Source organism: Manduca sexta, unplaced genomic scaffold, assembly GCF_014839805.1.
Source record: "Manduca sexta isolate Smith_Timp_Sample1 unplaced genomic scaffold, JHU_Msex_v1.0 HiC_scaffold_2823, whole genome shotgun sequence".
NCBI lineage: Eukaryota > Metazoa > Arthropoda > Insecta > Lepidoptera > Sphingidae > Manduca > Manduca sexta.
Genome location: NW_023593827.1, coordinates 1 through 19,396, shown reverse-complemented (window position 1 = coordinate 19,396; position 19,396 = coordinate 1). Strand labels below are relative to the sequence as shown.

At 33.9% G+C, this 19,396-nt stretch overlaps 3 protein-coding genes and 1 pseudogene across 3 annotated transcripts; 2 read left to right on the top strand and 2 right to left on the bottom strand.

The window, feature by feature from the left end:
• Positions 1–87: 87 nt before the first annotated feature.
• LOC119192477 (dual specificity mitogen-activated protein kinase kinase 4-like) lies at positions 88–1,072 on the top strand. Its single transcript, XM_037446292.1, has 2 exons — positions 88–265; positions 334–1,072. Exons 1-2 carry the CDS (start codon positions 120–122, stop codon positions 515–517), a joined length of 330 nt encoding a protein of 109 aa, XP_037302189.1. The 5' UTR covers positions 88–119; the 3' UTR covers positions 518–1,072.
• A 311-nt stretch (positions 1,073–1,383) lies between these two features.
• LOC119192478 lies at positions 1,384–2,229 on the bottom strand (annotated as a pseudogene).
• A 3,969-nt stretch (positions 2,230–6,198) lies between these two features.
• LOC119192476 (putative RNA-binding protein Luc7-like 2) lies at positions 6,199–13,886 on the top strand. The gene is given in 8 exon segments (XM_037446291.1): positions 6,199–6,471; positions 7,133–7,158; positions 7,160–7,228; positions 11,207–11,305; positions 11,571–11,789; positions 11,908–12,120; positions 12,277–12,497; positions 12,744–13,886. Coding segments are annotated over 8 exon segments (1,047 nt in total). The 5' UTR covers positions 6,199–6,410; the 3' UTR covers positions 12,883–13,886.
• A 1,196-nt stretch (positions 13,887–15,082) lies between these two features.
• LOC119192475 (putative homeodomain transcription factor) lies at positions 15,083–19,132 on the bottom strand (the record flags this gene model as incomplete). Its single annotated transcript, XM_037446290.1, is given in 8 exon segments — positions 15,083–16,605; positions 16,979–17,040; positions 17,043–17,220; positions 17,357–17,452; positions 17,569–17,797; positions 18,492–18,631; positions 18,949–19,091; positions 19,094–19,132. Coding segments are annotated over 8 exon segments (1,037 nt in total), but the record flags the coding sequence as incomplete, so codon positions are not given.
• Between the last annotated feature and the right edge of the window lie 264 nt (positions 19,133–19,396).

The window sequence follows — 19,396 nt, the reverse complement described above, 5'->3', positions numbered from 1 at the left end:
TTGTATATGGCGAGTCTAAATACATAAAAATTATTACGATTTCAGCCAGAACGGATTGACCCAGGCCGCGTTTCGAGGATAATGTGCGTTCAGATGTGTGGTCATTGGGCATCACGCTAATGGAAGTTGCCACTGGCGCTTTCCCGTATCCTCGCTGGGGATCCGTATTCGAACAACTGCAACAAGTTGTGCAAGGAGATCCACCAAGGCTCACAAACAACAACAATGCATTTTCTAATAACTTCGTCAATTTCGTCAATACTTGGTGAGAATTTCGGTTAATAACTGTTGACATGAAACATACAACGCCCTATTTTACGAGAAATTTTTCAGCCTCATAAAAGAAGAAACTCAGCGTCCTAAATATAACAGACTGTTGGAGCACCCATTCATAAAAGGTATAAACCAAAGTCGTGCCGATGTCGCAGCGTACGTGTGCGAAGTGTTAGACGCTATGGAACGTAATGGAGTTAGTCCGTTTACCACAGACCAGCCGGCGCAAGCCTGGGTAGATTAGATACACCACAATTTAAAAAACTTCTAGAATTTTGCGTGAAGAGTTGGTTTGCAAAATGTTGTTCACATTGTTACACATAGGCAATATCTATATCTTTAAAGTGAGACATAATAGTGGAAGTTTGATTCACAGAGAACTTGTTAACCCACTTGTAATGCCACATTGTCTAATATTGTAATATAAATTTGCATTTTAATGAATTAGGAATTAACAAAACTTGGGAATATGAATCCTTTAACATGCAGCCTTTGCAGTAAGTTGTTGGATGTCTCAATGTTTTCCCACTTACTTCCTATTTTATTTGTTGACACAATTTGAGAACAGATTGATTAGTTTTATGTCATATTTACTGCAATATCACTTATTACTGAAATAGAGATAATTCTAATATTAACTAATAATTTACTGTGTAAATTCAGGTAGAATATGTTATTAGGACAAGTAGTAAAATTTGTACAAACAAGTAGTTTGTATCACTAATTTTATTCTGTATAATAGTATGGATATGTTCAGTTCTCAAAATGAAATAAAGTTATAAAGTTCTATGTTAATTAATACCATTTTAATTTTATTTATTGTATCTTTTTTCAAATGTATATTTATAATAGAAGGGACTACCCTATTTGTGCAGTTGCGTAAATCAAGAGAAATCTGCTGTTAAGTAATTTGTTATAGTGAACACTTATAATGTTTATGTTGACCTGCAAGGTACAGATTCTGAAATGAAGTTGTTATCTTACAAGCATCAAGTAGGAAATGCCAAGGAATAGCCAGGTTTTGGTATTTTATATTGCTTTCACTTATTTACTGCCACAAGAATCACTAAAGCCACAAAACTGGCAACACATGAAACCAATCCCAACATGTTAGAATAAAAAAAATATAAATAGCATTATTATATTTTTGTCTAAAACTTGACCCATCTTAGTACTATTCAACAANTTTCCAAACTTCACAAAAGTTTATACTTGGAACCATCTACTAACTGTGGTGACAAGTAAAAGGCATCCATTTTTTGGAGCCATGTCTAAAAGAGGAATCCAATCATCAACACTTACTATTTTGTCTACCCTTTTGCCCCAGAAATCTACTGATGATATTTTAATGTATTTGTTATTTTCACTAATGTATAAAAAACCTATGACATTTTTAAATGGTAGTGTAGCAGCTGATAGCACAATCAATCCAGTAATACCTGTAAATCAAATATACAACATTAGAGCTTTATTTATTTATTTAATTTCAAAATAGAAGGTTTAACTAGTGAATAATACTTATTCTAATTTTACCAAATATTAAAATATTTACTCACCAACATATGAAGTTGTTAAGAAAGTGTATTCAGGAAATAAATTTAGCATCTCCATAATTCCAGAAATGGGCAATGCGACTGATGTACCGATTGCGTGAAATACCTTAAGTCTGTTAAGGGAAGCTATATATTTTACAAATGGAAAAGAAAATACAGTCTCAAATTTATTTTGGTTATCTTCGACACTTGCCGAGTTACATCTTCTAAGTACAACATTATAATTTCTAATTTTTGTGCATAAAGTACTTAACATTACTGTATTACATGTACTAATTCGATTTAAAAATGTAATCATAGCTTTTACTAGTACTCCCAAAAAGCATTGGTATACTAAAATATCTCAAAAATTGGTTACTGCATATGAAATATAAATAACAATTTACCAATTGTCATTTAACACTGACATTTCACAATCATAGAGTAAAAAGAGGCGGCACTTAGTAAATTGACATTGAACTCACACACATAAACATGAGTTCAGTTTAGGTGAAATTTTATACCAACGTTACACATAAAAAATGACGTAAGGCTGGCAACCATGGAGTTAATATGTACTACGTACACCTGGAGCGCTGACTGATGCCGGAAAAACGGTCTCGAAAGAGAATACTTTTTGGTAGCTGTGTCCTTGTCTAATATGGTGACAATGAAGCATTAAAATATAGGACAAAAATATTTATTGTATAGATTAGACTTACCGTTTTAATTATAAATGAGATAGATTTTCTTTTCAGTATTTCCGTAGATAGTGTTAATACAAAATACTACCTTAGGCAATGCTGAAGGAACTGTTTGTGGCTTTAACTTTTTCCTAGCTACTATTAAATACGCATCATCAGTAAAATGTAAGCTTCAAACACATGCAGTTTTGTCACATTAGTGTCAAGGTTCATGGCATCAACCCACTAGGCCCTACACTATTTATTAACTAGAATCCTGAAAAGAGAACGCGCAATTTAGACTATAATATTATAACTAGTAATGATGCATGGTTTACACTTTGTGAGAAATTAATCCAGACAGCAAATGTTAATTTATTAATAAATATGGTGTAAAGATGGCATAGCAATGCTATATATTTGTCTATAGCATGAATGGGCCGGTAAGGTGAAGTGAGTTTGCAGTTAAGAAAATTAAGTACAAAAAAGCTGACATATTTTAGTGTAATAAGTACATCACGTGACGATTCTTACAAAAAACATTGCAAAATTGTAGTTTTTTACCCTTTACTTCTCATATCACACATTATATAAACAAAGATAATTGTCGCGAAAGGTCGCGAAATCATTGAAAGCCTGGCAACACCAAAGTGAGTATCTGCTGATGTATACATAGATATAGTGAGTATGTGCCTATATTTACGCAGATATTGTATCTTTCACCAAATATAAGTAGGTATATTATGTTATGAATATTGTCCATAAATAGAATACTATATCATCTATGTATGTTAAGTGATTTTTGCACACTTTTCTGTTGAGAGTACCGCGTACAGAATATATCTTGCATGAATGAGTGAGTGGTTTACTGTAGTACCAACATTCCCTGACTAGAAAGTTCCAATATGGCCGAAAGTACAAATGCGCGCCATTTAAGTAGAACTTTTGAAGTTGTGTTTAACTAAAGATCTAAACATATAAAAGTGAGTGGGTTTTGTTTCACTTTCTATTCATACACGTGAGTTGGTTTTCATTTCACTTTGATTTACACACCGCCGAATACAGCACGTATAACTTATAACATTATAATTTGTTTGTCTTACGGTGAATGATCATTTACTTACCTTAATTTGTCTGTATACAGAATTTACCATGTAATTCAGACATCTGCCCGCGGTGAGCGTGTTTATGCTTCCAAATAGAGAAATTACTTATAACCAATTTGAAGGGTGTTTATACTTAATTTACACTTTGAGACGCCGCGGCGTTCCAGACTGATAGCAAAGGCTTCCATAGTTTAACTTAGTGGAAATCCTAACAACATGCCCAATAGGGCTTATGGCTTGTAACCTACCTAAATGAATATCTCGCCGTATGTTCTCGTCTGGAGAGATTCCGTGTGGTTGGGAGCTTATATCCGCACCCTCTGAGGTCTGATGCTCTGAACGAACTCGTATGGAGGTGAATGCATGACCACAAAGCGGTGATCCTTGAGTCATCCGGTTGGAGGCGACCAGCAATCGCCCGGTACTTCCCTCGTAGAGTGGGGGAGGATCCGATTTAATTGTGCTTTAACATTAGTGACATAACTTAGAGATGATGCCGAAAAGGCTCTATAACAATTACGAATTTGTTTGTGCACTTGCTTATTGTACCAAATCAAAATCTGGAACGTCGCGTTACTCTTTTACTATTTTTGGCACCCTTAGGACTAATATAAAGCTTTGGCTCTAACTTATATTTACGAGATTGAACTTGTACTAAATTACTATTCTAATCTTGACCAAGATAACCATCCAGTATCAGTTCTATAAGTCTTGGTAGCCTACTCACTGGCATTGCGACAGCAATGTCATAGATTCATTATAATTAACAGGAGCGGTCTCTCTGACGTGATACGATAAGGAATTTGCCGCCATCTAGGAATATTGTCTTGGAAGACCACAGTCCGTATAACACAGAACATTACAAGGTATGTCATGATGCTATTATCTTTCGTTTCCTTCCGACATATGATAAACTTATTAAAAACCCTTACTCATAAATGCGAAACAGATTTAGACATAGTTGATTTTGTTCTCATATCAAGAGATAATCGACACTTACACACATTGAACATACCTATTTTTATATTTTTATTAGGTGCGACATCATCGCACGTGATATTTTACCTTTTCGCCACTAAACCCCCAAACGGGCGAAAACAATAATACGATAATCTTATCCCACTGTATAAAAAATATGGTTACACTATTCACAATTTATCAATAAAACCCTACCTATGAAAGGATATTCCACAACCTGGATAGGATTCTTGCTTACATCTGCTCACAATACAAGTATTCACCATAATTACGCAGTAATTTCTACGATTTAAAAAAAGCTAGCTTAAAAGTTTTCAATCCTTCTTTATCGTCAAACCACAAATGTAAACAAACGCCATTTTGTTCAATAGCATTCATTCATTATTTCATTACATGGTGTTGCTAAGCGTAAACTACAATAACTTCTACTATACGACTGCTATAATAATTCCATTTATTAATTTGTAACATAATAATATAGACAATATTATTTTATTTTATTTTTTATTACTGTAGTCTTATATAGATTTTTTATTTATGTACTAATACTGCCATAAATATTATTAATTTAGATGGCAATGAACGTTGGCAATATGTGCGAGAGGGACACAGCTACCAAAAAGTGATTCTCTTTCGAGACCGTTTTCGCCTTACATCTATTGCTAATACAAAATGAACTTTACGTTGTAGGCATAAAATATCTTTTCAGTATTAATGTCAAACGTAGTAAGCTCTCCAGGTACATATTAACTCCATGCTGCCAACTTACTATAAATCTGCTCCCTCTCTAGGGAAGTTTCTTACTCAATCAATAATATGATATTCATAAAAAATACTGACCATAAATCTTACACGGATACAAATTATGATTTTATTTATAATTTGGAATACAAATAAAATGTTCACAATTTTGAATAATTTCCTTTATTTAATAACTAATTATGATTACAAAATATACAATAGCGTTACACAAATTTCTTATGTATATATTGCATACAGAGTTTAGGTCTCTTACTCAAAAATTAATTGCAGTCCAATTTACCGTTATTTATTTCCAATGTTATAAAGAAATTGAACAGTATGATACCTTACAGATATGATCTTTTTCCGTCCAAACAATAATTACCAAGATTACAATCATTGCAAAGGCAAACCCATAGGTTTCGCAAGTGACTTTTTTTGGCAGCTATAATAATAGCCAACATACTTTCTAGATTTTTTGGTCTATTATGTTGGTACTAGATATAACGTAAAGTTTTGCCAACAAAACCTTGACAGGTCTATCTGACAGAGTTAAGATACATAATCATTTTTAAAAATCCTTGTCCGAAACATCATTACATAAAATGTTCTAAGTGCTTTACAATATTGGAAATTTAGCTGAGCTTATAAATCCGGAATTACACGCTGAATCCAGGAACGGATTTAGGATTTAAAAAATGGATGCATCAAAAACCAAATCTCAAGCAAGGATGAGAAAAGTCCTGTAGGAATTAGGAAATATTTTTTACACCAACCGGTGAACAAACTACTATTCACAAAAAAAAAACAAAAAAAAGAATTTTAACATTCCGAAATATCGATAAAGTTATTTGAAACGATTCTAAACACTATGTACATATACAGCACTAGTTCTCTGCGCCATTTTAGATTTTCAATTTATTGAATGTCTCGTTGGCTTGAAAAATATAATTTGTACGCAGAAATTTTAGATTATTTAGTTACTTAAAGCAGTTGTAGTGGAAATTTTGTTTAAGAAGTACAATTGATGCAATCATAATACGAAACAATACATTATTCTGTGAGTTTTGAAGATCATAGAATAAATTCAATTCAATATGTCGGCACACGAGCAAATGAGGGCAATGTTGGATCAATTGATGGGCACTGCTCGAAATGGTAATTTTAATTTATATACTTATAATATCTATAATTGCTAATATTTGACCAAATTAGTCGTGGTGCTCTGATATTATAATTATGTACATAATCACATATTCCAATAATAAACCATAAAATCTATTTTAAATTAATAATAATTATGTAAATTACATCCTTAAACATTTTAATAAAAAATGTTAAGGGCAGTGCTCTTACTGATTAAGCGTTAAAACATTAATTAGTAAACATGTTAATTTAAATTTGTTCCTGCAGATTGGAATGTCTAGGTTCCCATATTAAGTTGGAATTTATTTTGTAGTCATATGTTTAATCTGAGATATAATTCTTTAATTGGGTTGGTCCATAATTATAAAGATATTATATTTTGTGAAAGTGTAATTATTCGTTTCTTAAGTATATAATACGAAAATTATGGTATACCATATGGTAGACCTGTTATATGTTTTATTTTTTACCAACTAAATATTAATCATACTAAAATATGTTTTTGTATACTTATGAAAGCCTATTGGCAACATTTCTTGGTTTGTTTTATTTTGTAATGACTGACAAGAAATAAACATTTTAAAAGACATTGACAATTATTAATATGAATGGGGTTGTTCAATGTTACATTGTTAATATTATTGATTATAATATCCAATAAATATTGTTTTAGGTGAAACTGATAGACATGGGGTAAAATTTTTATGATGATGCCGGTGTGCAAATCATTTTATTGCAATGTTGCCCACATGAAATTTTATCATCAACGGTAAGTTTTATTATGAATGTATGGGTTTTTGCAGCATAATGTAAATTCTGAGGTATCATTATAAATTTGATGTTTGTAATTTTAAAAATAAAAATTTTGTTAAACTAAGCCTTGCGTCTTAATATTTCGAGATTCTTTTTATTGGTGTTAACTTCTAGTAGATGTGTTCAGAATATTGGTTAATTTTACTATTGATTATTGATTAAATATTATTTATTTTACAAGAACTACTTACTAAAGTTGTATCTGTGAAATAGGTGTTTGCAGACAGGTCAGTAATTTTTAGGGAATTCCACATAAAAAAATATATAAATTATTTTCTATAAATTATTTCCAATTTAGTAATAAACAATATTGAAATATCTCTATTACATTAATTAATTTAAAAACCCACTTGAAAATATTTTTGTAACTAATGAGTTAATTTTATTTATAAAGTTTCTTACACTGGCATTGTCTAAATTGTTAACTCTTGAAAATTCGGACATAATTAAAAATTAAGAAACAATAGTATATTTTCCAAGTTAAGAGAGAAAATGAGAAAAGTTTATTAAGTATTTTTGTTCTATTCCTTTGAACATAAGCATGTTGTATGTCCCATTCGTTGCTCAAAATATATAAACGTCACTAAAATACAGTATAAAAGTCTTCTACAACAGCTATAATTTTAATCATAGTAGAGGTTTATAAACTACACTTTATGATATAAAAACACTAAGATTGAAATTCTGATAAATTGGTTGATTTTGAATGTTCAAATAATTCAATTAAAATCCTATGTTTTGCAGAAACCATCCAACATTAAGAAGCTCTTAGTTTGATGAAATTTTGTTTACAAAATTATTTAAATTACTAATAATTGCTGTTTTTAGAATTTTATTAATGATATCTCAGAAATTCGTAATTTGGGAGTTGCAGTGTTCTCTTTATCTTCACATACACTAGGATACTAACATGAAACAATTTAAATGTAGAATTGTGGGTAGTTTGTGGGTTTATCCTATTGTATGTGATACATTCTCATTCTGTCCTACCTGTTGCCATATGATGCTGTAGTGACACTGGTGATTTCTTACATCTGAGTGGCATTAACTGTGGTAAAATATGCTTTTCAGAAAATGCCCAACACTAGTCTTTATTGCTCATCACAATACTTAACAGATGAGGGATAGATTGTATGAGTTAGGCTGTTCTGTAAGTACCATGATGTACGTATAAAAACATTTATAGTTAGCTGATTGTATTCTTACTGCTATGCAGGATTTAATTTAATTTAATAAGGCCTTTGAAATAATAAAATTATTCAACGGTTTCTAATGCTGCTTCGGTGAGTACATTCGAAAATTTTAGGATCATGAAAAATGTTAAGCTGGGTCAGAGATATTTGGTGACATACATTCTTACTACTTTGGGTACGTACGGAGCTATATACATGGCTAGAATATGAACGAAACTGCATGTAATAGGAAAATATTTAAATCTTTATCAACTTGTATATTTCTTTCAAATAAAGAAATCATAAGTCAGCACAATAAAAATATCAATGCAACTTAAACTTAGTAACTGGTTAATTGATGTTATGCACTAATTATGCCTATGAAAATATATGTATTATACTGATTAAATAAAGTACATATTGTAATGAATTTTGTACTGACAGATAATACTTGTAACATTATTAATTAACCTGAAATACTTTTAGCTATATATTGATGAATAGAGTTAAATTCTTATTTACGTTTATAATGCAGTAATAAATTGTACTCTTGTAATCTCAAGCCCTTAATTGTTTTGACCATTCGCTTTACATAATTTAAATAGTACTTAATTAAGTTGATTCAATTATTTCATAAAAATCAAAATATATTAAGTACTTAATACATAACTACATAGTAACATTATACAGTCAAATCTCAAATATATGTATTTCATACAATTACCATCATCCATATTGTAGATTTGATGTCTATAGTGCAATTGATTAATTTTCTGTTGTATTATACCCTTAACCCGGGAGTACTCACACCACCATAAAAGTTTGCAGATACTGAGGTGAGGCTATTTTACTCACACTAAAAGTGCAGTCTCAACATATTATGTGTTTAGGTGCACTTTAACTTGATGTTAGTAATAGAATAGTTACACCTAAACTTAGTTAATATTATAATGAGAATTTGAAACTTATACAATTTTGTTTTATACATAAACATAATTGTTTTGTTCAGTTTTTGTAAGAATTAAAGATTATTTTCATAGTACCATTTTTGATACTAATCCAGGCCATATTAAATGCTAATTATAGCGGGATCTGGATGATATGAGGTATAATGCTCAGAGCGCTTTCAACTTTAGCAGCGTAGTTGCATCGCGACACTTAACGGAAAAATTAAAGGCGCTCTTAGGTTTTCACCTTTGCATTGTTTGTGGTAATTTTTATGGATTTCCAAATCAGCATGGCATGGTATGTTAATGTAGTGATACAGCTGCACAACTAATTTAAAAGTGCCCTTATACTGTTATTAATTAAATATTAATAAGAGATACATATAAGCTTTAGAAGTGTTTTAGGTTAACCACTTCCTAATTCAACAAAAATATTCTTATTCTGACATATGTTTTATGAGGGAAAAAAATTAAACCCAATCAAACTTCCTCAAGTATGGTGCATGCTCCTGTTGACATGAATTATTTGTGTGAGGCGAGGGATAAAAAAAAATTGTTACGTTGTATTTTAGAAAATAATACACTTTTAAGTCTACTATGCAGTGGCGAAGCGTCCATACAAGCCCATTCCTACCGGGTTACCTTTTGTAAATTAACTTAAAATAATAAATGAAAAATATAATTATATAATAATAGTATATTCAAAGAAGTCATCCTATATTTCAACGATTACGGTATATAGTTCATATTATTATCAATTCGTTAAATCGTAACTCGCGCGCCGTGCTCGCGCCTTATAGTGTTCGAAGTGAACCCGGCCGCGCATAGCTTCCCTCGCGATATTGTTGTCTCCTTCACACGCAGCGCGGTGTCTTTGTCTAATCTTTTGGAAGTGACGTAAAAATAATTGTGTGCGTGCGTGTATGTGTACTTCAGGGTAACCCGAGAATTTGCGGCTTAATGTTGGGCCATTGGCGCGAAGTCCTTTAATAATTTAGAATGTATAATATTAGTGTTTGTGTATAGTGTGGGTTATTAATTTTTGTAGGGCTCTTTTAAATAAGTACCTATGTTTAAAATATGTGATTATTTATTAAATTTAGAGTTTAGAAATAATGTTTATGTTAGAAGGAAATTATTATGTATTATAATATTTTATTGATTTTAATTTATTGTGAACAGCGTATTACATGTTAACTGTAGAAAAAAATATTTCCTCGGGTTACCTTTTGAAAATTTTCACCCTTCGCCACTGCTACCATGAGTAAAATGATTACCTTTTTCGAATACTGTGAGTACTCGCGGGTTAATGTCAAGACCATGTTATTTACTTTTAATTCTCCTGGAAGTCCTGATATATAATCAATCTCTTGCACTGAATTCTATTGAAAGCTTTTTTTTTAATAATTCGGGGAAAAAAAATCTCTCAATAACAATTATGGGTTTGAATGTTTTACATTATAAAATTGTTTTCTCTCACAAAATGTCAGGGCGGATTAGGATATTCGGGAGGGTGAATCCACTGCTATTTTGTAAGTATTTGATAAATTTATTATGATGGAGCCATTGATCTGGGGCTGTGTGGATATGTCGGTGTTTTAGTATGTATTTTGAAACCTCTTTTTTATTATGGAAACATTTTATGTATTTTGTGTGTATAAAAATAATAATGAAACCATGTGCTGTTGATTTTTATATATGTTATTTTGACTTCAGGTATTCAGCCCCATTTGGCTGCAAGGGAATACTATAACAGACTTTGTCAGATCAGAAAGTAGAACTTTTATTTTTCATGTAATTTAATATTCTTTACAGCGTATGGATTTAGGTGAGTGTCCAAAAATACATGATTTGGCTCTACGTGCGGATTATGAGCTAGCCTCCAAAACCAAAGATTATTTCTATGACATTGATGTGAGTATCTCCTTGTTATTCTTTTGTAATGGGCGTATCCGGGAATGCGATGTTGGAAGTCATTTTCCTAGACAATATATTCTATTATGCGAAAAAATATATTTTATAGGCTGATATTTACAGTTGTCTGAGAGTTAGATATTATATTAATTTTCATTTTCAAATTAATTGTAGAATATTATAATTAATCTCGATTACGCCCATGATTCTTCTATTAAATATTTTCGCCAATCCACCTGGTTTAATTATATTTCGTACTGTTAAGGCGACTGAACACTTAGAAGCATTTATAGCCGACTGCGATCGTCGCACGACGGCAGCAAAACAACGTCTTGCGGAAACACAAGAAGAGCTATCGGCAGAAGTAACGGAGAAGGCTAACGCTGTTCACGAATTAGCTGAACAAATTGGTCAAAAATTGGCCCGAGCCGAAGCACTCGGTGAAGAGGGAATGGTTGAGGAGAGTGTGAAGCTTATGGGAGAGGTAAGAAGAGGTTAAAAAATATCACTAAAGGTAGCTAAGTCTAATGAAGTACTTAACTATCTTTGATATCTTACATCACTTGTAAATTTAATCAGAATGAAATTGTTCGTAATTGTAGATTGATGAATTACGCAAAAAGAAAGCAGTCGCGGAACAGGAATATCGTAACTCAATGCCAGCGTCTTCATACCAGCAACAGAAGCTAAGGGTATGTGAAGTGTGCTCAGCGTATCTCGGCATTCACGACAATGACAGGCGGCTAGCTGATCACTTCGGGGGAAAGCTTCATCTTGGATTTATAACTATTCGGGAGAAACTAGCAGAACTTAAGGTAAGATATATTGAGTATTTTTGCATTTTATAGGTAATGTTATTAAAGATATAGTGACGTTTTTACAACACATTACACAACTGAGGAGTTTTATTATTTTGACACATTAAATCATAATAAGTTTTTTTAGTAACATGTTATATTAATGGCTCACAGAAAACAGTAGACAAAAGGCGAGAAGAGCGTGGGGCTTCGGAGCGTGAGCGCAGCGGTCGTCGTCACTACGTGGGCGGCCGCGAGCTCGACAGGCGAGCGCGCCGCCATCGCGAGTCCGCGCGCGACCGCGACCGCACCAAGGACGACCGCGACAAGGACCGCGAGCGCGGCGACAGGGAGCGCGACCGCGAGCGCGAGCGGGAGCGCGAGCGCGACCGCAAGTACGGAACTAATTATATTTTATTATTTTTGTCTCAAGGTGCGTGCGAATGCGCACCGCTTTTTGCGACCCGTCCAGTACCCCGAGGTGCATGAACAAGGACAGTGTCGACAAGCGATGATAGCGCGTGCCGTGCATTCGGCATATTTGGACTCACCCAGTTATTTATTAAATTCAATCCAAGGTGTGTGTTAGAAGTGACATCAACGGGGCTTATAAAGAGATTTAATTGTATTCATTGTTGTAGACGGAGTCGATCACGTAGCAGAAGTAAGCGTGACGGTTCCCGGGAGCGATCTCGCGGACACGGGGAGCGGGACCGAGACCGCGACGCGAGACGCAGTCGTTCTCATCGATCAACGTCGAAAGATCGCCGTCGGGAATAGCCCCAGCTCAATTATAACATCACCATGTTGTGCAAACTTTGACAATTGTTAAGTTAAATTTTTTAGCCAAGTTGGTAAGCTAGTTTAATGAAATAAGATTAAATATAAATAAAAACGATATATTGTGAATTGTGTGACGCTGGAATTTCATTACCTACTATGCACAACCAGTTCATGTTGTAAATATTAACTTTGGAATTAGAAGAGAGACATTAGTATTTATGGCTGTTAAATTAACTGGCCGCGATACATTGCCCACACGATATTTTGACTTAGTGTAAATTTATTTTATCTAGATGTTATACTGCTAATACCACTACTGATTGCCTTAGAAGAAATTGTTTTCTTTGATAGGTATCTGCGCATAACTGCTAACGTTGAATGCGCCTGAGTAAATTTTCGATGGACTGTTACATTACTGCGACACTGACTGACGAGAGTGGGAGTGGCGGGTCTGGTTAATTGACATTGGACATGGTGCCGTTGTACTCACTGTCACTGCGGTCGGCTTTTGATCTTTCGCGCGAAAAACAATTGCGTACATTTTTGTGTGGTAAACGGTCCTGTTATGTGCTGATACCATTTCGAAGTAAGTTCAATTGAAATGAACGTTTCTACAATGCTCACCGTCCACAGAGAATATTTATGAACTGGCTGTCTCAGAAGGGCAACTGCTGCCTAAATTTGGTTTTTTAATCGGTATTCAAATTTAAGTTACGATTTAGATTCAGCCTCAACCATACGGCGAACTTTTAGGAATTACTGGTTTGAAAATCCACGTGTAGAAATACTTAGGTAGCCACCTGGGCTTAGTACAGACTTACGGGAAAAATATTAGAGACCTAAGAAATTTTTAATCTCGCCTCATTTTGAATTTGGAAGTAAGATGTAAGTACCCTCTCAGTGTGATATTGTGGAAAATCAGCGCTAAAATTTTATATGAATCTTTGGGCAGTCTTGCTTTTGTGTTACTTTTGTTATTGTAATAAAATATAATAAGATTATTTTTGTTTTATTTGAGTATTTGTTTGCATGGACAGAGTGCTTAATTGCGTCTCTAATATGTGAAACACTCAAAATTTGTTGCAAAAATGGTAGATTTCACGAGTGAGTGTGTACTGCATAATGGGTCATTGTAGATTTATCGCTATCTTTATTATACTAGCACTGTAAGACCCTCCCCGAGCAAAAGGCCTGGAACATTCGTACAATCCATTTTCGCACGTGTTGCGGAGGCAATGTGCAATGCAAATACGAATAATTTCTTTTAAGAAATAAATTTTAGGTGTTTTTGAAAATTTTAAACTACCAAATTATTCGTTATTTAAGTTCGTAGTCAATGTGTTAATGCATTTATTACATACTCTGCATGTTGAACAATTCGGTGTTGCCATAATCTGTATTTTGATTTGCTCATCCACGTAAATGTAACATTACCCATGCGATTATAACATGTATTTTATGGTAAAAATGTTTACCTAGATAAAAATCTCGCTTAATATTTCCTGGGACAAATATTTTAAGTTAGAGCTCTAGCAATACATTGGTGAAAACTGCATTCAATTCCACGGAGAGTTGATGCGCGTACAACATACAGTAAAAAAATAAAAATTGTTCTGTCCTCTGTTGCTCTAATAAACACACATACAACATGCATTTATCCCCGAAGGGGTATGCAGAGGCGCAACCTGGGCACCCACTTTCCGCCAAGCGTGTTCCGCTCCATGGTGTGATAGGGGGCGAGTCTATCGCTATATCGAGCACAAATTCCAAATTGTTCTAATAAAGACCCCTCATATGTCAAGATTAAAATGAAAGTTTAATTCTACTTGAATAGTTTATTTCACATTCAACTGTAATGTCGCATTTCATGCTAACATAGTCTATGATTTATTAACTGTTATGTAAATTTTGTCTATTTCCATACATTCCAACGCAACATGAACATTCATTTAATATACTTAAACTACACGTACAGAATAATAAATCTTTTAATAATAAACTTCGACGGAAAATTGTATGCAATATACAGCCATTAATAAACATCTTATAATGTCAAATAAAACAAAATTGTATCCGTTAAAATGGACGTCGCTTGTTATGTTTATCCAATAAGAACACACAAATCTTTTATTGAAATATACTTACTTTCGTAACAAAGAAAACAATACCTATATACGTAAGCATTTAAAAATAATTCTTTACTTTACAATAGCGACACACACAGAAAATATGTGATTCGAATATTCACAATTGGTTATAGTAGAGTACTATGATATACAATTTAGTAATGTGTTCGCATCGTAAAACACACTATTCGATCAAATTAATCGTATTTTTGTAAGATTAGGCAATATTAGCAGTTTTATACAACGATATTATAACGCGAACCACACAAATATAAATATCACTTAAAAATGAGATCAGAAATAGCAAATTAACATAGGACATTTTATTATGAACTGTCCCAATTTCTAGGAGCAGATGGACATCGGTAAACTTTAGTTCCTTTAAGAAATAAAATATTTCTTGAATGTATAAATTGTTCAAGGCCAATTATAAATAGGTATCTATATGAAAATATATTACAATTTGAATTTCATAAATTAAATAAAGGTAAGTAGTGTAATTTAATTCAATAATAATAAAAATGTCTAAATATATTCAGAAATGTGGGTACCTACAAATGTCTATGTTGTAGACACTACAATCGACTACGTTTATAATAATAATAATTATAGATCTGTTCACATTTGGCACGAAATACAAATTAACCACAATAAAGAAATACCTACGCACGCACACATCCTCGGAAACAAAGAATTTATATTACTAGAAGCTCTGTAACTAGTTTCTTGTCAGTAGTTAATTTAATATTTTTTTAAGAAGAGGTACCTATTATGTGTCGATATTTTTTATTACAATGAAAAAGTTAAGAAAACTCGGTGAATTTCATTCTTCAATACTAGGCCTTATTTGATCTTAGTCCTGTAGTAGTAATAAAAAAGCTCAAGTCAGACGAAACTACCTATCCTACGTATATATCACAAATCAGTTTAATATAATTCTACTAATGTATAATCAGATTTCGCCAAAGTCTTCATTATAAATGTTGGCATTTTTATGAATTACTTTAATGGCTTTTTTGCGTTTCTGTTTTCGTCTAATTTATTTATACTATTTCTAAAATATTTGCAATTATCTATAATTAACCGAATGGGAAATTATGTGCTAATAGGTCATATTTTAAGATCGCAAGTCTTAACATTCGTAGAATATGCAATGGCTTAGATCATTTTAGCTAGAATTTAATGATGACAATCTTGTAACAGACATAATTATTTTGATTATTTTACTTTTAGCCCCAGCTCTCGCAATCTCACCATAATCTACTTTAGACTGCGGAAAGAGTGAACTTAGTCTCAGTATTAAACTTATTTTTTTATGTTGATTTATTTAGAAAACTATTCGACATATATTTTTGTTAAATCATTAAAAATACTATAATAATGAGTTCGCCCATTCTGGCTTCCGCGACATCATACATAATCGATGAAACATTTTGCTGTATATTTATTTGATTTTTATTTTATGTAGTTTCAGTTTAAATCCGAGCATTTCCGAGAGAACACCTGATAGTGCTGACAGTATGACCACTTTAGTTATGGTGTACAAGTAATGATTTGCGCAAATTCCTGATATCTTGAATGGCGCGTCCAATTCCTGCAATTAATAAATTACACTACAACCTCTACATTAAATAACCCTTTTGGGAGAAATGTCTAATTATATTACGGATTTACCACTTTTGTGCGATTTTGGGGATTACAAATATGTTATTCATTTATCCGATATAGGAATATTTTTATTACTCACACTTACGTGATGGGGATTTACTTGGCAACATACATTTTAATTCTACCAAGTATGCACTTGGTTTACACCTTGATATTAGTATAGTTTTGAATTTCATTGCAAATGAAGTAACAAGTGTCACATATACAATGTACATATATTATTTGACTATAGTGAGTAATGAGTAACTCATTCGTACGCGGTATAAAAACACCGAAAAGATAAACAAAATGCAACTCACTTTCAATAAATCCGCCGCCAATTTAAGCACATTGTTGGCCACGGTCAGTTGTTCCTTGCTCTCGGCCTCTGTTCTATAGCCAGATGTAAGTTGATCTGTTCCGTCAGTATGGCTGACAGGCAGCCGCGGTACTTTCTGTTCACATTACTGCCAAGTGTCAACAGTCGTAGTAGATAGATCCCGAGGCAGCAACTCCATACCATTGCTTCGAGTAGCCATCCTCGCTCTAACGTAACAGAATCCTGAAGTAAAAGTAACCATTCACACCGTGTCAGTAAAGTCACAATTATGTTTAAGTATTTTTTTAGATAAGTGAATCAAATCAGGCCGTGGGCACTACTGCATACAAATATAATTTTAAAAAATCATATAACTTACCCGAAGTAGTTGTGCGCTGACGCATGCTAATAGTATTATGGTAAGCATGAAACCAGCAGACACAATGACATCCACGGAACGCTGTGGACCCCGACGCTAAAAGAAGCAAATTGATATTTTTACATTTTAGGATTGCTATATCGTCGACATAAATAATATTTACATTACTATACATTCAGTGTTGTCACTCGTTGGCAATAAAAAAAAAATACCCTTAAGTAAGAGCGCGTGGAGAGCCAAGTCTTGATGTTGCGGACGGTGTTGAGGCGGAAGTGCGGCAGCTCGGACTTGCGCGCGCGCCGCGCCGACGTGAGGTGCGCGAACAGCTTCGCGTACAGGAAGCGCTGCTTGAAGGCGCGCTCCGCCACCGCCAGCAGGAAGAACACCAGCCCGCTCAGCGCGAACCGGAGCACGCACGACACCGCGTTTGTCGTTATTGCCCTGACAAAGTACCATCCTTTTTTTTTTATACACGGTGGATTTTTTAACGGCGCACAATGTGCAGTCATCTTAATCAATGTACCCATAAGAAAACTTTCTTCGAGAGAGTGTATAACTTTTAATATATTAAGATCAACATTTATAGATTTTGGAAAAAAATTGTCAGCAAATATGCAATATGCAAAACAGCATGGGCAATGTAGCGTCATTTCTAAAAAAATTCTCCATACACGTACGAAATTTGATACAAAATTATTTTTAAAATTACAGTACTTTGTATTTAGAGTCGAAGGAATTTAGTATGAAGATAGTTTATAGACCTGGAATGGACATATTCTACTTTTTATTTTAAGAAAATAATATATCGTGGAACTTTTCTCCCAGAAAGACTTCCACGTGAACGAAACCGCGAGCAACGTATTATGCAATATATTTCTCTCTCTCAGACTTGAAACTCAGGTCAGGCAGTGATTATGGGTTTTTCTACTTAGTACTAGCCCGGAGCTTGGAATTTGTGTCCGATATGGCGATGGGCCGTCTATCTCATCATGGGACGGGACACATATGGCGAAAAGTGGACGCCTTGGTAACATCTCTGTCTACCCCTCCGACGATATAGTTGACGTGTGAGAGTGTATTTTATATTAAATTTGATAATAGTTACAAAAACTTGAATAATGATATATTAATATACCATACGTTATCTCCGAAAGCGCCATACACTACGGCAAACAGGGAACTGCGGCTGTAGTTGACCATAACTTGTATTATGTACGTAAACAGCGATACTACTTGCAGCTCCTCCTCCCCTCTCGAGTCCTTTTCTATGGCCACCTGAAATAAGAAAGTCGGCTTTACTACAGAATTACGAGACAAGCAAATTACTCGACCGTTGCAAATGTATTAAAAAATATAGTATTCTGGGTGTTTCGTTTTCGTTATTCATAACATAATTCATTTAGTATAAGATTTAAATATAACGATTCCTTGGTAAATTATAAGTACTTGTGAGATAATTAAATGGAATATCTGATTACTACTGAATACTGATACTGGTAATATTATTGTAGTAAAAAATCGAAGGTGTTAATACTGGTGTAGTGTCAAGTGGACACAGCGTCGGTGGTGAGTGAGAGAGTGAGAGAGGTGACCTGCAGCAGACTGAGCGCGGGCGCGAAGAGCGCGACGGCGGCGGCCATGGCGAGCGGCGCCCACACGCCCCACGCGCCCTCGGCCGCCATGGCCCGCTCGGCGCGCGCCACCACGCACCAGCTGATGTCCACCGCCGACAGCCCGCGCGCAGCGTCGACCCGCGCTCCCACATCGTGCACTTCACTGCACACAACACCCATATATACTCCACGTACCCCGTACTAGATCAGGCGTTCCGTACGCTCATGGTGTACGACTCAACTGTACTGCAATCCCTACAACTGACTAGTATTATATCCACATTGATAGCGTGTAGTTATGATCGGAGGGGCGCTCATAATATAAGAACTCGAGTCTAAGTGTAAAGCTGAATGTGAATAAAAAATATTAGTCAAATAAGTAAAATTATTTGTTGTTCAAGTGAATAAATGTGTTATAACAGTGACA

Excerpts from the sequence above, each read along its gene's own strand:
- LOC119192477 (XM_037446292.1), top strand. The coding sequence starts at position 120 with ATGGAAGTTGCCACTGGCGCTTTCCCGTATCCTCGCTGGGGATCCGTA. Across the intron at positions 266-333 it reads GTCAATTTCGTCAATACTTG|CCTCATAAAAGAAGAAACTC; the intron begins GTGAGAATTTCG and ends GAAATTTTTCAG.